This window comes from Schistocerca gregaria, chromosome 3, assembly GCF_023897955.1.
Source record: "Schistocerca gregaria isolate iqSchGreg1 chromosome 3, iqSchGreg1.2, whole genome shotgun sequence".
Taxonomy (NCBI): domain Eukaryota; kingdom Metazoa; phylum Arthropoda; class Insecta; order Orthoptera; family Acrididae; genus Schistocerca; species Schistocerca gregaria.
In genome coordinates, this window is record NC_064922.1 from 927,572,390 (window position 1) to 927,592,931 (window position 20,542).

General features: G+C 41.8%; 1 protein-coding gene across 1 annotated transcript in view; it reads right to left on the reverse strand.

Annotated features, from left to right (window-relative positions):
- Nucleotides 1-19,898, reverse strand: part of LOC126355709 (facilitated trehalose transporter Tret1-like) — a 63,031-nt gene extending 43,133 nt beyond the window's left edge. The window contains exons 1-3 of the mRNA XM_050006076.1: nucleotides 19,705-19,898; nucleotides 19,506-19,629; nucleotides 1,969-2,238 (exon numbers count right to left, since the gene is read on the reverse strand). Coding sequence (XP_049862033.1) covers nucleotides 1,969-2,238; nucleotides 19,506-19,629; nucleotides 19,705-19,898 — 588 coding nt within the window. The remainder of the gene's footprint in view (nucleotides 1-1,968; nucleotides 2,239-19,505; nucleotides 19,630-19,704) is intronic.
- Between the last annotated feature and the right edge of the window lie 644 nt (nucleotides 19,899-20,542).

A 20,542-nucleotide genomic window follows, 5' to 3' on the forward strand; every position in this document is an offset into this window, starting at 1 on the left:
TGAGTAAAAAATATTTTTAACAGGAAACGAGTTGACGTAACCACCACCCACCGTGACAGTCCTATTGCATACCTACGGAGCAAACATGTTTTCAAACGTCTCTACAGCGGAAACGGTAGATTTCCGGACATGGGTTCCTGTGCAGTACGTGGTCAGTCCCCTCTAGAACATTTAGAAACTTGTAAAGGAAATTTCCGAACATTCCATATTTCTTTTACAGCTTTCGGGTTTACCATGCTTCACTTCTCTGGATTTATACACTATTGGCTATTAAAATTGCTACACCAAGAAGAAATGCAGATGATAAACGGGTATTCATTGGACTGATATATAATTTTAGAACTGACATGTGATTACATTTTCAAGCAATTTGGGTATATAGATCCTGAGAAATCAGTACCCAGAACCACCACCTCTGGCAGTAATAACGGCTTTGATACGCCTGGGCATTGGGTCAAACAGAGCTTGGATGGTGTGTACAGGTACAGCAGCCCATGCAGCTTCAACACGATACCACAGTTCATCAAGAGTAGTGACTGGCGTATTGTGACGAGCCAATTGCTCGTTCACCATTGACCAGACGTTCTTAATTGGTGAGAGATCTGGAGAATGTGCTGACCAGGGCAGCAGTCGAACATTTTCTGTATCCAGAAAGGCCCGTACAGGACCTGCAACATGCATTCGTGCATTATCCCGCTGAAATGTAAGGTTTCGCAGGGATCGAAAGAAGGGTAGAGCCACTGGTCGTAACACGTCTGAAATGTAACGTCCACTGTTCAAAGTGCCGTTAATGCGAACAAGAGGTGACCGAGACGTGTAACCAAGGGCACCCCATACCATCATGCCTGGTGATACGCCAGTATTGCGATGACGAATACACGCTTGAAATGTGCGTTCACCGCGATGTCGCCAAACACGGATGTCACCATCATGATGCTGTAAACAGAACCTGGATTCATCCGAAAACAAAACGTTTTGCCATTCGTGCACCTAAGTTCATCGTTGAGTACACCATCGCAGGCGCTCCTGTCTGTGATGCAGCGTCAAGGGTACCCGCAGCCATAGTCTCCGAGCTGATAATCCATGTTGCTGCAAACGTCGTCGAACTGTTCGTGCAAATGATTGTTGTCTTGCAAACGTCCCCATCTGTTGATTGAGGAATCGAGACGTGGCTGCACGATCCGTTACAGCCATGCGGATAAGATGCCTGTCACCTCGACTGCTAGTGATAAGAGGCCGTTGTGATCTAGCACGGCGTTCCATATTACCCTTTTGAAACCACCGATTCCATATTCTGCTAACAATCATTGCATCTCGACCAACGCGAGCAGCAATGTCGCGATACGATAAACCGCAATCGCGACAGGCTACAATCCGACCTTTATCAAAGTCGGAAACGTGATGGTACGCATTTCTCTTCCTTACACGAGGTATGACAACAACGTTACACCAGGCAACGCCTGTCAACTGCTGTTTCTGTATGAGAAATCGGTTGGAAACTTTCGTCATGTCAGCACGTTGTAGGTGTAGGCACCGGCGCCAACCTTGTGTGAATGCTCTGAAAAGCTAATCATTTGCATATCACAGCATCTGCTTCTTGTGGGTTAAATGTCGCCTCTGTAGCACGTCATCTACGTGGTGTAGCAATTTTAATGGCCAGTATTGGATATTTAGTGACACTAATTTTTTATTCTAAATCACTACCTGAGGTAAGGCAATTTCGTAGTCTTTTTCTCTTGTAAAAATATACTTTTTATGTCTTATGTGTGATTTTGATTTATATGCATGACCTACAGAAAATAAGGGAGAGATATTAAGGAATCTGGAAAAGGGGGGAGAGGATGAATCTGAAGACTGGTAAGCAAAACTACGCACGTTTAAGATGACAATTGTAGCCACAGTGTCTTGCAAGGTTCGAGAAAGATTACGTTGGAGATGCAGTTAGTACAGATTGTGTAAAGCGTGTACCTTCATCCTCTGAAGCTCAGAAGAGATATCACTGTCGTCGTCTCGCAGCCGCCGGAGGGAGCTTTCGGCGTCTTCATCCCTGCCCTTGGCCAGCAGGTAGTAGGGCGACTCTGGCACCCAGAAGAAGGTCACCATAAACAGGAGAGGCACAGCCAGCCCTATGGCCGCTAGCGTAGTGTACGACACGAAGGGGCCGATGCAGTAGTCGAGCATGAAGCCCGTCGTTATCGACGGCTGTTGTAGCATTAGCAGGGCGCCCCTGATGTTGGCCTGTAGACATAAAGCAGAGAAAACTATTAGTGTATCGCGCTTATTTGGAGTGCTTGACGTCAGGACTAAAACTCCAGTCATGGAGAAAGGAACAGAAAAGCCGGAAAGAAACTGTCAGTCTGCAAAGACACGTGCGCCATTTCGAAACTACCTGTTGTTGTTGTTGTTGTGGTCTTCAGTCTTGAGACTGGTTTGATGCAGCTCTCCATGCTACTCTATTCCAGTGCAACCTGCTTCATCTCCCAGTACTTACTGCAGCCTACATGCTTCTGAATATGCTTAGTGTATTCGCCTCTTGGTCTCCCTCTACGACTTTTACCCTTCACACTGCCCTCCAATACTAAACTGGCGATCCCTTTGTAATGCTGGAATTACATATCCTCCTATTTCCATCTATTGTACTATAAATTTCTTCCTTATTTTGTTACCTGAAGATATGACATTTCTGTGTCTTTGTGTATTGTGATTGTTTTACAATTTGTATATATATTTTTATGCATTTATATCGATGTCTAATTGATTTGTTTTGTAAATATTATTTGTATTTTTACGCTGGGCCTGGCCTAGGGAGAACTATGCTCTCGAATGATTACATCGATAGGTCGTGTGGAGAACCAAAGTGTTTAGGATCTTTGGTAGTGTTAACTCTGCCGCGTGGAGCGCGGGCAAAGCAGAGTCTGGCTGGAGTAGGGCAGTGGAGCAGGTGTGTTGTGTGACGCTCCCGCGAGTTGCCGCGCTTTTGGGGCAGCATGTAATTGCGCTCGACTATCTATGATAGTTTCTGACATGGTGTCGCGGACGGGAAGAGTTAGCTGGCACACATCAAGAGCCCGTTTCGGCTGGAGACCGTGTCGAGAAGAAGGCGCGCCAACATCCAGCTTCTGCAATGGTGACGGACGACAATGAGTGATTGTCGCCACCTCCTCGATCGACGGCTTCAAACCTTCTATCAACCAACAAGGAAGACTGGAAGCACGTAGAGTTTTAGAACTGTATGGCAGACCTCAGCTTTTAAAATTGTTCCATTTGCCTCACAAAATTACAGCAACTTAGCATGAACCTTTGTTGCTCATTGTCCCAGCTGTATTACCAGTCAGGGTCCCTTCCTTTTCCGGAATGAACCCGAGTGTCGTTGAAATTCAAACGCCAGCATTAAAGTAATATCATTCGATTTCACTGCTTTAATTTCAAAGTTCAGTCAAGGTTTTCATAGCTGGCTACAATATTTAGATTACACAAGCACGAATTAAGAGTGCGAGTTTTGTTACCATATTTTAGCTTACCCTTGACTGCAGCTGAGCTTGGTATGTACTAAATTTTACTATTGTTAATTGTTTAGAATCATTTAATTCAAGTTCAAAGTTAAATCTCTTATTTCTAAATTGCGTAGATTCAAGTAGCTTTTGAGATGATTATTGAGGTAGCCCAAGACTAAGCTTATTTTACTGAATTTCGTAGTGCTTCAGAAACAAAGCTCACTATTAATTTCAGTCACTAAATTAACTTTCAATTTTCCAGTTTCATTAATTCTTTTGCTAAATTAAGTCAGAGTGTAGCGAAATTTATTACTTATGACAAACATTCACTTTTCACACAACACATGTCAACCTTCAGTTGCCACGTTCCTGGTGTTAATTATATCTGCAATAATCTTTCTTTTTCAGTTATTATAGTAGTTGTCCATAGGACTGGCGACCGTAATTTTCCCAAAATCTCAAATATCTAATTAACGCCAGTTAATTGTTAACGTAACGACCGTACATTTACTTTCTTTATTAAGTTAACCCCTTTTCAAAATTAATTTCCACCAGCTTCATTTGCATTTTTCCTTTCTTTTGGATGTAACCCTTTCTCCCTTTTTACTGACAGATTTACTTCGGTGACGATTGCTTTTCCCAAATTTCCATTAGGTACACGCGGTTTACTTTTTACAGTCATTAATGTCGATAAGTGAGGGGGAGGTTACACATTGATGCCTCAGAATATGCCCTACCAACCGATCCCTTCTTCTAGTCAAGTTGTGCCACAAATTACTCATCTCCCCAATTCTATTCAATACCTCCTCAGTAGTGATGTCATCCACCCATCTAATCTTAAGCATTCTTTTGTAGCACCACATTTCCAAAGCTCCTATTCTCTTCTTGTCCGAGCTTTTTATCGTCCATGTTTCACTTTCATACATGGCTACACTCCATACAAATACTTTCAGAAACGACTTCCTGACACTTAAATCTTTACTCGATGTTAACAAATTTCTCTTCTTCAGAAACGATTTTCTTGCCATTGCCAGTCTACATTTCATGTCCTCTCTACTTCGACCATCATCAGTAATTTTGTTCCCCAAATAGCAAAACTCCTTTACTACTTTAAGTGTCTCATTTCCTAATCCAATTCCCTCAGAATCAACCGACTTCATTCGACTACATTCCATTATCCTCGTTTTGCTTTTGTTGATATTCATCTTATATCCTCCTTTCAAGACACTGTCCATTCCGTTCAACTGCTCTTCCAAGTCCTTTGCTGTCTCTGACAGAAACTACCTGGCGGATTAAAAATGTGTGCTGGACGGGCAGTCGAACCTGGAACTCGGTCTTACATGAGTAAGCTCTTACCACCTGAGCTTCCCCTGCACGCATCACAACTCGCACATAGATCTTCTCTTCCGCCAGTACCTGTGTTCCACTTTTATTACAGCAAGGTGAGCAGAAAGACTTCTGTGAAGTTTGGAATGTAGAATGAGGTACTGGCGGAAGCAGAGTTATGAGGACGTGTCGTAGATAGTACCTGGATAACTCACAGCCAGCGAGAGACTTGCTCGCGAAAAGCAAGATTCCGCGCTCAAGTCCTTGTTCAGCGGCCGGAAAGTTTCACAACAAAAAACGCGTAAAACGCTGTTACTGACGCCATTGTTACAGGCAGGCAATTAAATTATTTCTATACAATAAGAAGCTTGGCAGGGGTGTTTATTCTGTGAGTATGCTGATCATTACAACAACAACAAAATACTCTGGTTTAATGTAACTGCATTAACACCTGCAATCCACAATTCACGGTACACTGTGTTACGTACACCACTTAGTGTCTCAAAATCACTTACCCATCATCGACTATTATCGTTCCATTCAAAACAAAGACTGTCAGCTCTTCTCTATACACATCTGTGTTTTTCTGAGAAAGCAAACCGTTTCTTTACTGGTACCGAAATTTTTTGGAGAATATAGCTCTCCACACCACTCAGGGCCTTCCTTATGGTGTCCCCCTTCGGTGTTTATTGAGTCCTTCTGTGATGAATGTTGTTGGGTCGAATGCACCACTGAAAGAAGCTCGTGGGGAAACAGTGAAATGTCTCAATAGCGTCCACTGGTGAGTGCAGTATGTTCAGAAATTTGGAAGTCAGTTCGCCGATGCGTCTCTACGCCTCCCCACACCATAACACCTGGAACACTAAAACGATCTTCTTCCACAGAATTTCTGGATGCATTACGTGTTCACTACCCCCCCCCCCCCCTCCCCCTCCTACCCCCTCTACGTGAGGGCACTTACAGCATTGTCCAATATGATCGCTTCGATGGTCCAGGTGTTACGGTATGGGGAGCCAAAATGTGGCAGGCACGTACTGACCTACAAATCATTGAACACTCACAGCCAACGTTATTGTTATCTTTTCAGAGGTGCATTCGGCCCTGGCTTCATTTTTATGGATGACAGTGCGCCACCATATCGAACAGCCTAGATGGAGTACTCTTAGCCAGCCGCTGTGGCCGAGCGTTTCTAGGCACTTCAGTCCGGAATCGCACTGCCGCTACTGTCGCTGGTTCGAATCCTGCCTCGGGCATGGATGTGTGTGATCTATTTCGGTTAGTTAGGTTTAAGTAGTTCTAAGTCTAGGGGACTGATGACCTCGGATGTTAAGTCCCATAGTGCCCAGAGCCATTTGAACCATTTGAGTACTCTTGGAACGAGAGGATATTCTGGTAATGTAGTGGCCTGCCTGTTCCCCCGACTTAAATCCTATTGAGCACATGTGGCATGCGTTAGGGAGACTTATTGCAACACGTCCACACGCATCAACAACCATTTACCTGTTCTCAACCGCACTTGTGGAGAAATAGAGCGCTCTGCTACAGGAAATCCTTGCTAACCTTACGACCAGCATGGCAATACACTGCACAGAAAGCACTGTCGTCCATGGTGAGCACACACCTTGTTAAGAACCTGTCTTCCTGTTTGCAAAGTTCAGGGAGCCATCATAGAATCGCGGCTTCATTGTTATTATTGTCATTGGATAAAAGTATAATTTTTGTTCGTCTCGTTGTGTATTTCTTCCAGTTACATTCTGTACTGAACTGTAGCAGCTCTTTCTATGTCTGGTACCAATTTAATCGAGCTATATCAATCGGCTGTAATATATCGCGTATAAGTTACTTTCGTCTTACGTTTTTCACACCAGTGAATAAAGCAACAAAGTTAGACTGTTTTTTGTGCATTCTGGATACGCGTTAATAAAAAAAATTCAATGCTTATAGCCGCCCGCGGTGGTCAAGCGATTCTAGGCTCTTCAGTCCGGAACCGCGCGACTGCTACGGTCGCAGGTTCGAATCCTGCCTCTGACATGGATGTGTGTCATGTCCTTAGGTTAGTTTGGTTTAAGTAGTTCTAAGTTCTAGGGGACAGATGACCTCAGATGCTAAGTCCCATAGTGCTCAGAGCGATTTGAAGCATCTGAACCAATCAAAGCTTATAAAGTTAATACGTAACTGCTGTAATCATAGGACAAAGAAAGCTGTAAAGGTTGGAACTGATACGTCTTTCTAACAACGACTTTGGAAAGTGCCATGTGAGGATGGGCCCGCTGATTGTAGAGTCGGGATCCGGCCATTGGACTTAACATTAACAGAAGGTTTGAGCCGTCGATTGGGCTCATACATGGAAGACGAGAGTTAACAAAATGCGTTTCTCTCGCAAGACTTGCGCTCGTGGGTCGCTGTGCGCAAAGGCCAAAACTCAGATATTAGTTAACGCAATTACACAATATTATTAGGGTGTCGCAAAGAGCAGATGTGAAATAGTAATGGACCTTGGTTGGTGCTTATAAACCTCTCCACAGATTAAGACATTAAAAGGTATAAGAGTAATGCTTAAAGTAATAAGCAATTTAATCTACATTTTCAAGTGACTCTTTGGAAAATAGTAGTTTTCTTTAATACAGTCTTTTGTGTCAGTGCAGATTGTGTGTGATAGATTATATTGTTACCTTAAAACACTAACAGAAGTCAGAGAATTATACCAAATTCCTCAATCCCTTTGAGAAATTCATGAGTAAATCTAAATTAACTAACAGTCAGTTTGAGTAATAACAACCTTCAACCTCGTATCATTTTGTTTGATAAGTGATCATTTAATTTAATTATAATATTGCCATTCAGAAAGTTAAACAACGTAAGAAATTTGCATTTCGTTCTGTGTCCTGAATTATGGCCGTATTTCAGCGTTGTTTCCAAAAGTTTATCTTTCAATGTTGACTGGAATACTGTCTTTCAAATTCTAAAGGTGGCAGGGGTAAAATACAGGGAGCGAAAGGCTATTTACAATTTGTGCAGAAACCAAATGTCAGTTATAAGAAAAAAATGGCTCTGCGCTCTATGGGACTTAACATCTGTGGCCATCAGTCCCCTAGACTTAGAACTACTTAAGCCTAACTAACTTAAGGACATCACACACATCCACTCCCGAGGCAAGATTCGAACCTGCGACCGTAGCGCTCACGCGCTTCCAGACTGAATTGCCTAGAACCGCACGGCCACACCGCAGTTATAAGAGTCGAGGGGCATTCAAGAGAAGCAGTGTTTGGGAAGGCAGTGAGACAGGGTTGTAGCCTCTCCTCGATGTTATTCAATCTGTATATTGAGCAAGCAGTAAAGGAAACAAAAGAAAAAATCGGAGTAGGTATTAAAGTCCATGGGGAAGAAATAAAATCTTTGAGGTTCGCCGATGACATTGTAATTCTGTCAGAGACAGCAAAGGACTTGGAAGAGCAGTTGAACGGAATGGACAGTGTCTTAAAAGGAGGATATAAGATGAACATCAACAAAAGCAAAACGAGGATAATGGAATGTAGTCGAATTAAGTCGGGTGATGCCGAGGGAATTAGATTAGGAAATGAGACACTTAAAGTAGTAAAGGAGTTTTGCTATTTGGGTAGCATAATCAATGATGATGGTCGAAGTAGAGAGGACATAAAATGTAGACTGGCAATGGCAAGGAAAGCGTTTCTGAAGAAGAGAAATTTGTTAACATCGTGCATAGATTTAAGTGTCAGGAAGTCGTTTCTGAAAGTATTTGTATGAAGTGTAGCCATGTATGGAAGCGAAACATGGACGATAAATAGTTTGGACAAGAAGAGAATAGAAGCTTTCTAAATGTGGTGCTACAGAAGAATACTGAAGATTTGGTGGGTAAATCACATAACTAATGAGGAGGTATTGAATAGAATTGGGGAGAAGAGAAATATGTGGCACAACTTGACAAGAAGAAGGGACCAGTTGGTAGGACATGTTCTGAGGCATCAAGGGATAACCAATTTAGCATTGTAGGGCAGCGTGGAGGGAAAAAATTGTAGAGGGAGGCCAAGAGATGGATACACTAAGCGGATTCAGAAGGATGTTGGTTGCAGTAAGTACTGGGAGACGAAGATGCTTGCATAGGATAGAGTAGCATGGAGAGCTGCATCAAACTAGTCTCAGGACTGAAGACCACAACAACAACAACAACAACAAAATCTTTCTTGGTGAGTTTCAGTGGATTGAAAGGTTTATTTTTATGTTGTGCTTAATGCATGTAAAAGAATTTATAAAGGTAAGTGTTAGTGTGCTGTGGCCTCTATGTTTTGCCGTGTTCAAGATAGTTCCATTGTCACACACTGTGTTTTATTGTACTGCATGTTACAGAATTATGTAACCGAGTTTTACATACAGCTACATATTACCTACGTCACTGCTGTAACCAACTAATTTTGTAGTGACGTTTGTCCAGTTGGATTGGCGACTGTACTATTTCAAAATTATGCAGGTTCATTTCAAGCAACTAAATAATCCAGTCACCGTAAATATTTATTTCCGTGAAAGATCACTACCAGCTTTAAGCCTTTTATTCATTAATAATAATATATCAAATATATTGTCCTAGTTGAGTGACTGTTGTTGCCATTCACAGTAATGAGTTGCACATGTTTCCCCATTTCGATTCGGCAGTATCTGGAACCGATGGGCTTGCTTCCGAAATCCTTTGGTAATTGACCACATGGACAAGTTGTTTAACCAGAGGAATGTTGGGACGTCACAGGATGAAGAGATAGATTTGTTAGCGACCACTTTCAGGGCTAAATTACACTTAGGATGTATCTGATAAATCTCTTTCTGGCATCTGCTACATTTGTATCGTCGTCCATCACAAAACACTGCGAAACGATGTCGTGTATTTACACATATTTTCTCATGCTTCATTACATTTACTTACGTTGAAGCATACCACTATTTACTTCTATTGCAGTACCGTCTTCTGTACTTGGATGAAATTAATAGATACGAGACTTCCGTCTATACAAATTAGTCGTCTGCACATAGCCACAATGAGCTACAAACATTACACAGGTCAACGAAAAACAGATTTCTATATTCCTTTTCCCTAGCTAATAGCCTAATTCAGTAGAGTCTTTGGGACTGAGTCCATATTTGTCCTCTGTTCTGTTTATCAGGTACAGTTTAGTCATGACGTGACTTCGTTAAAAAACAGGACAAATCAAAGCACGTTCGATTGGAATCAAAAGTATTTCTACTTTTCGTCATTAACAAAAATGTTACCGAAAGTAAAGAAGAAAACACCTCCTTCTTACGTAGTAATTGTTACCAGTCGCTTGTATTTTTCTCTCTCTTCATATTAAAGCATCTAACACGATAACTTTTGTGAACAGCGTAAGTGATTCCTTTTATAACATGTTGTAAAGGAATTGCTCTATGACGACAGGCTGCTAGGTCTTGGCGACTTTTTTCCGCTAATTTCACCTTTCAGGCTGTTTTCTGTGCACACTCGCCTCGGGAACAAACCCGGAATTAATATTCACGTTAGCTGATTCTCCTGTCCCTTCTTGATGGAATAACTCCATACAGTGTGGTCAGAAACAGTCTGAAGAGCTTGTAAGGGTGTTACATGGTAGATTGTGCTGAGAAATAGTTGTTAAGAAAATCATTCGATTGTTGCGTTTTCGGGTTAATTAGCATCGTAGTTAGCCAATCAGTCCGTTGCGAGCGCAAATTAAAGCGGCCCGCCAGACACGTCGTCGCCAAACGTGTCCTTGGTTTGATTTCCTAAAATCGATCAAGAGAGGTGTACAAAAATGGGTCATGGGACGGTAGTAAGGATGGAACCCGGGCGCTGCCACCTACGCTGTGAGAACAAGTAACAGTAATTGTGTCTGGAGAGTGGCCTGAATTTGCACGCATAACGGCCTGATTGGCTACCTTCAGTACTAATAAACTCGCAGACGGCGCAACGTACCCAACTGTTTTGTTATTTGAAATAGTAGCAGTCACAGTACTTCAGTTAGTTACTGAAACATTTATTCAGATCGAACTGTCTTACAGAAACTATAAGTCGTCAGACTTGAGATCAATTACGAAGTACTGACTGAATAAACTAACTGACACACACAGTGGTTACGGTTACTACAAGCCACACCTCAAGTTGGGAAACGGGGCCAAATTTCTGGTAGTTTACCGTCGAGTTGAGATTTTGACAAATGTTTTATTCGTATCTTACAGAAACTAGCAGTACGGCAATAAACAGCCTTTTAAACACGCCGCTAACGGCAAACAAGTAATTTATAGCAATAGTGCACCTTAAATTTATTTTTAAAAAAACACAGAAGCTAGCAGTACGGCAATAAACTACCTTTTAAAACACGCCGCTAACGGCAATCAAAGTAATTTATACCATTACAACAATTTAAAAAAATTTAAAGTACATTGGTAAACAGGCTACTAAAGTAAATACAGAACTTTGTTAATAAAGTACGGTGAGGTAGTGCAGCTACCAACCGCCAGTAAAAAAATTAAACAGGTCTCAGCAAACACACGTATATGGCAATAAAAGGAATTAACAAACTTGGAGGAATTTAAAAAATTTAAACAAAAGTATCCTGGGATGTTATTAGAATATAAGAGATATGACGGACCCGTGTAAGGCGGCCACAAATCACCCACTCAGGCATGCTCAGGCTAGGCAGAATACTGACCAATCTAAATACGCCCGTAAACACAATTGCCACTCTCAGGCTGGTCACTGCACCGACTTTTAGCCAGCGAAAACTTGTTATAAGATGGCTTAACTTGCTGACAGAATTAGAGCTAATTTCGTGCGAGGAAACATTACACCACACCATTCTGAATGAGCGACCACATGATCAACCAACAAGAAGCATGAATTTATTCATACCCCACGACAGAATAGCGTAACTATTAAACTGCCAAACCTACACCTCCCATCGGACAGTAATGAGAGGAGGAGGAAAGGTCACTGTCTTCAATTACACTGGTGCCAGGGACGGGAAACCCGGCCGCCGGAAGCCACAAGGCAGAAGAGACGCTGGTTACACAAAATTATTACTTAATGATTAAACCTGCCTCCGACCAGTATGCGTTACCTTCGAAGCGATCACTGTCACTGCACCGAAATACCAACACGAAGACACCGTGGATCCACATGAGATTGCACCCACTAGGTGAGGGCGTGTACATGGACTTACTCTAGATTAATGAATAGTGAAGAGTTTGTCTGAATGCTGACTATTTTGCTGCTACCGCCTTCACCTCTAATGGATTCCTATAGTCCCCGCCAGAGCATCGAACCCACGCTATTTTGTGCGTAAGCAACTAAGCCAATCTGACAGACCAGAAGAATGGCTCCCCACACATCCATAGCAGTCGTAATACATACACACGACCACTATCCAATATACGAAGTAAATGCAACAAACTTTTATCCTTATTCGCTTATAGTAGAAGAATTTTAATATTCGTGACGAAAAGAGACACGATTTCGTTTCAGGTAACATGGTCCCTCAAAACTCCGGTCAGAACGATGGACATATAAAAACCCTTTAACCATGACTGATCGTTTCACAGAAAATTGCTTCAACTGAGAATCAGCAATATAAAGCGCTAGGGAAGTTACGTGGCAAGGATGACATTTACAATGGTTTTGCACTTCACTTAACATGTGTACTATCTTTTCCAATAATCACCTATACTGTTCATATATATTTGATACCAGTCAGTTACAATCTGATAATGGTCTCAAAAGCGGATATCTGGTTAACAAGATAAATTAATACTGTGAAAGATTTTGTGCAGGAATTAAGTTCATTGGTAATTTTAAATAATCAGAAAAAACACTAACACTTTTTTAAAAGTGAAGGATATTCACAAATATACATGGTCAGCATAAAGTCAAAGGTCATATATATACTAAATAATAGTTAACAGAAATGCAACATCACTGACGACCGATACAAGAGTATATCGAGGAAGCGACGTCTGTTTCGACCATTAATTTATAATTTCTAAAATGAATATTTCAACAACATGGTGAAGCAGTAATAAACCTAACAGAAATAAAGAAACAGCACTCAGAGTACAGTTATTACGAGATAATAGTATACACGTCTTACACGAAATTGATTAAATGAGCAACTGGTAATGAAACTCGGCCACTGAACATGTTAATGAAGAATGGGAGAATACAAGAAGAAATGTTCAAAAGGAAGCTTTGGAAGCAGTGGGAACAAGATGTAAAATATGTGATAAAACTGATTAATAATATGGAACGAAGCGTTAGAAAAAAGTAATAAGGGAGAAAAAGGAAAGATATCTAAAATAATTATAGAAAAAAATGGCGCAATAAAGAGATGAATATAATCGAAGAAGAGCAATTGCTACTCGAGAATATAAAAAAGCCAACAGAGCTAGTTGAAACATCTAGAAAATTGCAGTCATGGACAGCAAGCAATAGCTTATAAAGCAAACAAACCTTTAAACAGACAAGAAAAAGATATGTTAAATATTAAGACAATAAAAAAAACAATGGGAACAACATTATACAAAGTTGGGGTATGACCAAACTTAATGCAACAAACAGAAATATATGAAAGTGGGAAAGGAGTAGATGTACTAACATTAGCGTAATAAGAATAATGAAAAACTGGAAGGCCGATGGTGTAGATGGTATTAACTGCGGATTAAGGAAATACAGCCCGATGTTTCTTAAAGTAAATTTTTTACATTACCTACATTTATGCTGGGAAAAAGCGAGAATACCGCAGATCTGATTAACAGCTGTTGTGTACTCAGTTTCGAAGAAGGCAGATCTAAAAGACAAAAATAATTATAGGGAATACGTCTTTTAACAGCTGGATATAAGGTATATATAAACTTGGAACTCTAAGGTTAAGTGCAATAGCTGAAACAATTGCAACTGAAGACCAGGGTGGATTTAGATTTGGACGAACAACAGTGGATGATATAATCGCTTAGAAGAAATTGACAAATAAAAGAAGAGAATTTACGTAGCGTTTATAGACTATGAGAAAACATCTGACAGATTAAACAGGACAAAACACTGGTTAATATTACAAGGAAGTGGAATTCCGTGGCATTTGACATGAGAAATAAAGAGTTTATACAATGAAACTAAATTTGCGATAAAAATGGGAACAAAATAAGAACAGCTTTATAGCAATCTAAGAAGGTAAACAAAGTTGCAGTCCACGTGGAACGTGGAAACAAAAAAAAAAACAAAAAAAAACAGAGGAATAGAACTAGATAAGTATCGTCATATGAAAACATTAATGTATGATGACAGCCAGATTATAGTGGCCGCTCCAGAAGGTGAATTAATAACAACTGTTTTTTAACTAAACCAGATTGGTCAATTGCACGAGTGCAATTAAAAACAGGCAAAGAAAGCACAGAATAGTGGCATTCTGAGGAAAGCTACAGGCATGATCGAAAATAGTGTTAGGAAACAAAATAATAGAGCAAGTAAGCCATTTTAATTACCTGGACTGCGAAATTTCTTTTTATCATGATAAAGAAGAAAATAGGAACTTTTCTGGGTGAACGTGTAACAAAAGAAACAACATTAAACAAAAAGACGGCTATCGAATAGCAGGTGAAATTCTATAAAACACTAGCTGTTCTACTGCTAATTTACGGATCTGAGGCTTCGATGGCAAACTAGGAAGAAATTCATCGTATCCTGAAGTCAGAACTGAAGTTCCTGACATCAGTTAAAGCAAAAGAGTAAGGTACGTGGGTCAAAATAGGAAGTGATGGAGCTAAGGAGCTGAAGCCGGAACCGGTTCCTCCCACCTAGTCCATGAATGTAACCGGGAGAGGTAGGGCATGGTTAGCACACTGGACTCGCTTTCGGGAGGAAGACGGTTTAAACCCGCGTCCGGCCTTCCTGATTTAGCTTTCCCATGATTCGGCTAAATCGCTTCAGGCAAATGCCGGGATGGCTGCTTTGAAATGGCACGGCCGACTTCCTTCCCCATCCTTTCCTAATCCTATGGGACCGATGACCTCGCTGTTTGCAACCAACCAATCAACCAATCTTGAATGTAGATGATGATGATGATGATGATGAATTAAGTACATAATAACTAATAACTTTTTACGCCAATTTTTAGTTTAGCCCATTTCTTATTATAATACAACGTAGGCTTTCACGACCGAATGTCATAGATGCTGATGAGTCTTCCGGGCTGTATGGCCATGGTCGAAGAAACTTTTTGGTTTCTCACGTTTTGTCCAGAGCTGTGCTGGACATCTTCGGAGGTGCTCCTGGAAACGTTGAGTTATACCGACTGATGAGTCGGACATCGGAAAGCGGCATAATTACTGTGTACAGTGGACATGGCCGAGTTTATACTTGATCAGCTGAGAAAAATTTCTTCGAGAAACTTATCGATTATCGTCTTTCAAGGATAAAACCTTATCTATTGATTCTTCAGAGCCACTGTCCATATATAATTCAGTTTCATTGCCTCTTTCTGTTAAAATTATTAATATGCTTATATATTCCGATGGCTTCTCTATACAGTCGTGGATAAGAGTTTGTCATAGAAATGTAAAAATTTGGTTCCGGAAAACTTAACTTCATGATTTCCTGACAGAAGAGTATGCTCTCATACAGCTGATTTTTCTGTTTTCCCCAGTCGTCTAATCGTTTTATGTCCCTTCAATCTTGTATTCACGCTTTACTTGGTAGATACAATGTAGACCTCCCCACAAGTACATGGAATCTTACATAGTCCACTTGCTGACAGAGGACGGCGTTTATCGTTTACAGATCAGAGTGCTTCACATATTTCCTTCTTTGGTTTCTGTAAAACCTTGCCGACCTGAACAGTTAATTTTTTGATAAAAAGGAGAGAAATCGTGATCTTCCATAGCAGTGTTTTATCGTCGTCCTTTTTCCTACTGTTATACGGTTGCGGAACCCTGTTTACGCCCTTGCCTGAATAATCATTCTTCTTGAAAGTCTGCTTGCGATGATTAACCCTGTGGTGCATTATTTTCACTGCAGTGACAACTTATAATGATCAATTTTCTGGCGTTTTCAATCAGCCACGAGGCTGCAAACGCATGCAGTAGGGAGTGCCCACTGCAGTCAACTGCGTGCATTTGCAGCCTGAGGACTGATTAGATTAGATTAGATTAGATTAGATTAGATTAGATTAATACTAGTTCCATGGATCATGAATGCGATATTTCGTAATGATGTGGAACGAGTCAAATTTTCCAATACATGACGTAATTAAGTTAATTTAAGAACATAATTAAGTTAATATAACAACTTTTTTTCCTTAATTTATATCTAAAAATTCCTCTATGGAGTAGAAGGAGTTGTTGGTTATCTGTCATACTTTTGATACTATTTGGTAAGTGACCAAAGACTTTAGCGGCAGTATAATTCACCCCTTTCTGTGCCAAAGTTAGATTTAATCTCGAATAGTGAACATCATCCTTTCTCCTAGTATTGTAGTTATGCACACCGCTATTATTTTTGAATTGGGTTTGGTTGTTAATAACAAATTTCATAAGAGAGTATATATACTAAGAAGCTACTGTGAATATCCCTAGATCCTTAAGTATAAGTATGCAGGATGATCTTGGGTGGACTCCAGTTATTATTCTGATTACACGCTTTTGTGCAACAAATACTTTATTCCTCAGTGATGAATTACCTCAACATATGATGCTATATGCAAGCAATGAGTGAAAATAGGCATAGTAAGCTAATTTACTAAGATTGAAAATGCCTAAGAAGCGACCATTAACAGCTGTCCACTGTATTGGACACCATGCGCCACAGTGGTAATCCAGTTGCAGATATACCGGCTTGTGAATCCTTTTGCCTGTAGAAAAGGCTTTTAATGACACCTCTCTCTTGTTTATAACATATGAAGCCCGAAAGACTCATCAGCAGTTATTTTTTATTTCACATCCCCCTAACGTTTCATCTCCGACTGCGGGAGACATCTTTAGAGGTAAGGTACCACTCGATGTGTCTCCCGCCATCGGAGATGAAACGTTAGAGGGAAGTTTAATGGACCGACCACGGCCTATCACGGAAGTTTAAAGTGAAGTCACTACCAGCCCCAAAAGTCTACATTGTATAATCGTTTCTTATGTTTGTTATCCCGTGATTCCTAAATATAAATATGGATCTCCACCTCTTGCCAACCTTGGGGAAGATCAGTTTGGATTCCATAGAAATATTGGAACACGTGAGGCAATACCGACCTTACGACTTATCTTAGAAGGAAGATCAAGGAAAGGCAAACCTACGTTTCTAGCATTTGCAGACTTAGAGAAAGCTTTTGACAATGTTGACTGGAATGCTCTCTTTCAAATTCTAAAGGTGGAAGGGGTAAAATGCAGGGAGCGAAAGGCTATTTACAATTTGTACAGAAAGCAAATGGCAGTTATAAGAGTCAACGGACATGAAAGGGAAGCAGCTGTTGGGAAGGGAGTGAGACAGAGTTGTAGCCTCTCCCCGATGTTTTTCAATCTTTATATTGTGCAAGCAGTGAAGGACAGAAAAGAAAAATTCGGAGTAGGTATTAAAATTCACGGAGAAGAAATAAAAATTTTGAGGTTAGCCGATGACATTGTAATTCTGTCAGAGGCAGCAAAGGACTTGGAAGAGCAGTTGAACGGAATGGACAATGTCTTGAAAGGAGGATATAAGATGAACATCAACAAAAGCAAAACGAGGATAATGGAATGTAGTCGAATTAAGTCGGGTGATGCTGAGAGAATTAGATTAGGAAATGAGACACTTAAAGTAGTAAAAGAGTTTTACTATTTGGAGAGCAAAATAACTGATGATATTCGCACGAAGTAATGGCCGCTATCGACAGGGGATCTCAAGTTGATTCCGTATTTCTAGATTTCCGGAAAGCTTTTGACACCGTTCCTCACAAGCGACTTCTAATCAAGCTGCGGAGCTATGGGGTATCGTCTCAGTTGTGCGACTGGATTCGTGATTTCCTGTCAGGAAGGTCGCAGTTCGTAGTAATAGACGGCAAATCATCGAGTAAAACTGAAGTGATATTAGGTGTTCCCCAGGGAAGCGTCCTGGGACCTCTACTGTTCCTGATCTATATAAATGACCTGGGTGACAATCTGAGCAGTTCTCTTAGACTGTTCGCAGATGATGCTGTAATTTACCGTCTAGTAAGGTCATCCGAAGACCAGTATCAGCTGCAAAGCGATTTAGAAAAGATTGCTGTATGGTGTGTGAGGTGGCAGTTGACGCTAAATAACGAAAAGTGTGAGATGATCCACATGAGTTCCAAAAGAAATCCGTTGGAATTCGATTACTCGATAAATAGTACAATTCTCAAGGCTGTCAATTCAACTAAGTACCTGGGTGTTAAAATTACGAACAACTTCAGTTGGAAGGACCACATAGATAATATTGTCGGGAAGGCGAGCCAAAGGTTGCGTTTCATTGGCAGGACACTTAGAAGATGCAACAAGTCCACTAAAGAGACAGCTTACACTACACTCGTTCGTCCTCTGTTAGAATATTGCTGCGCGGTGTGGGATCCTTACCAGGTGGGATTGACGGAGGACATCGAGAGGGTGCAAAGAAGGGCAGCCCGTTTTGTATTATCGCGTTATAGGGGAGAGAGTGTGGCAGATATGATACACGAGTTGGGATGGAAGTCATTACAGCATAGACGTTTTTCGTCGCGGCGAGACCTTTTTACGAAATTTCAGTCACCAACTTTCTCTTCCGAATGCGAAAATATTTTGTTGAGCCCAACCTACATAGGTAGGAATGATCATCAAAATAAAATAAGAGAAATCAGAGCTCGAACAGAAAGGTTTAGGTGTTCGTTTTTCCCGCTCGCTGTTCGGGAGTGGAATAGTAGAGAGATAGTATGATTGTGGTTCGATGAACCTTCTGCCAAGCACTTAAATGTGAATTGCAGAGTAGTCATGTAGATGTAGATGTAGAAGTAGAGAGGATATAAAATGTAGACTGGCAATGGCAAGGAAAGCGTTTCTGCAGAAGAGAAATTTGTTAACATCGAATATAGATTTAAGTGTCAGAAATTCGTTTCTGAAAGTATTTGTATGGAGTGTAGCCATATATGGGCGATAAATAGTTTGGACAAGAAGAGAACTGAAGCTTTCGAAATGTGGTGCTACAGAAGAATGCTGAAGATTAGATGGGTAGATCAAATAACTAATGAGGAGGTATTGAATAGAAATGGGGAGAAGAGGAGTTTGTGGCACAACTTGACAAGAAGAAGGGATCGGTTGGTAGCACATGCTCTGAGGCATCAAGGGATCACCAGTTTATCATTGGAGGGCAGTGTGAAGGGTAAAAATCGTAGAGGGAGACCAAGAGATAAATACACTAAGCAGAGTCAGAAGGATGTAGGTTGCAGCAGGTACTGGGAGATGAAGAAGCTTGCACAGGATAGAGTAGCATGGAGAGCTGCATCAAACCAGTCTCAGGACTGAAGCCCAAAACAACAACAACCACTTACGGATGGGGTATCAAAGATTTATGATCGAATCATCATTACGTTTCTTTCGTAATGGTCTGAACCGAGGCTGGAGATCTGTGTGGAGCTGCTTGTTACCTAGAGGGATTGGTCAGTGCGTGCCAAACAGAGGAGCCTGACGTACCTGGGAGATCTCGGCTCCGTACATGCCGAGCGAGGTGACGATGAGTCCGATGCCGAGCCCCGAGACGAAGCGTACGACGCAGAGCCAGGTGGGCGCGTGCTCGACGAACATGAGCGCGACCCAGCTGCCGGCCATGGGCACCGCCCCCAGCAGGGCGGTGGCGCGCCGCCCGACGCGGTCCGCCGCCCAGCCGCCCAGCCAGGGGCCTAGCGCCGCCGCCAGCGACGGCAGGGAGCCCACCCACGACGCCTCGGCGGCCGTCAGGTGGGGCAGTTTGGGCACCGCCGGCGATGACCACGCCAGAACCAGGCCCGTCGACACCATCGCCAGACTCGCTGTCAGACAGAAAACACAGCTGACGATCACGCAGAGGCAGGGGAACCAATGCGGCATTTGCTATGTCGAGTGTTTGCAGCAAGGCATGTGGCCAATTGGGACTCGAATGCAGAACCTGGGTGGTGTGGCCTGGAAATATCAATGCTGCGCTCACTGGGATGACAGAGGTCACGGGATATCTCCAATATCGTGTCGGATCTCCTTTCGCCCAGTTTAGTGGTTCAAAATATTTCAAATGGCTCTGAGAAATTTGGGACTTAATATCTGAGGTCATCAGTCCCCTACAGCTTAGAACCACTTAAACCTAACTTACCTACGGACCACACACACATCCATGCCCTAGGCAGGATTCGAACCAGCGACTGTAGCGGTCTCGCGGTTCCAGACTGAAGCGCCTAGAACCGAACGACCACCTAGCGTACTGCATGGACTCAACAAGTCGTTGGAAGTTCTCTGCGGTCATATTGAGCCTTGCTGACCTCTCCATTATGTCCCAACAGTCTTTGACGTATTTCATGTCAGGTGATCTTCCTCCCCAAATCATTCACTCGAATGGTCCATCTACATCTACATACATACTCCGCAACCCACCATACGGTGAGTGGCGGAGGGTACCTCGTACCACAACTAGAATCTTCTCTACCTGTTCCACTCCCAAACAGAACGAGGGAAAAATGACAGCCTATATGCGTCTGTACGAG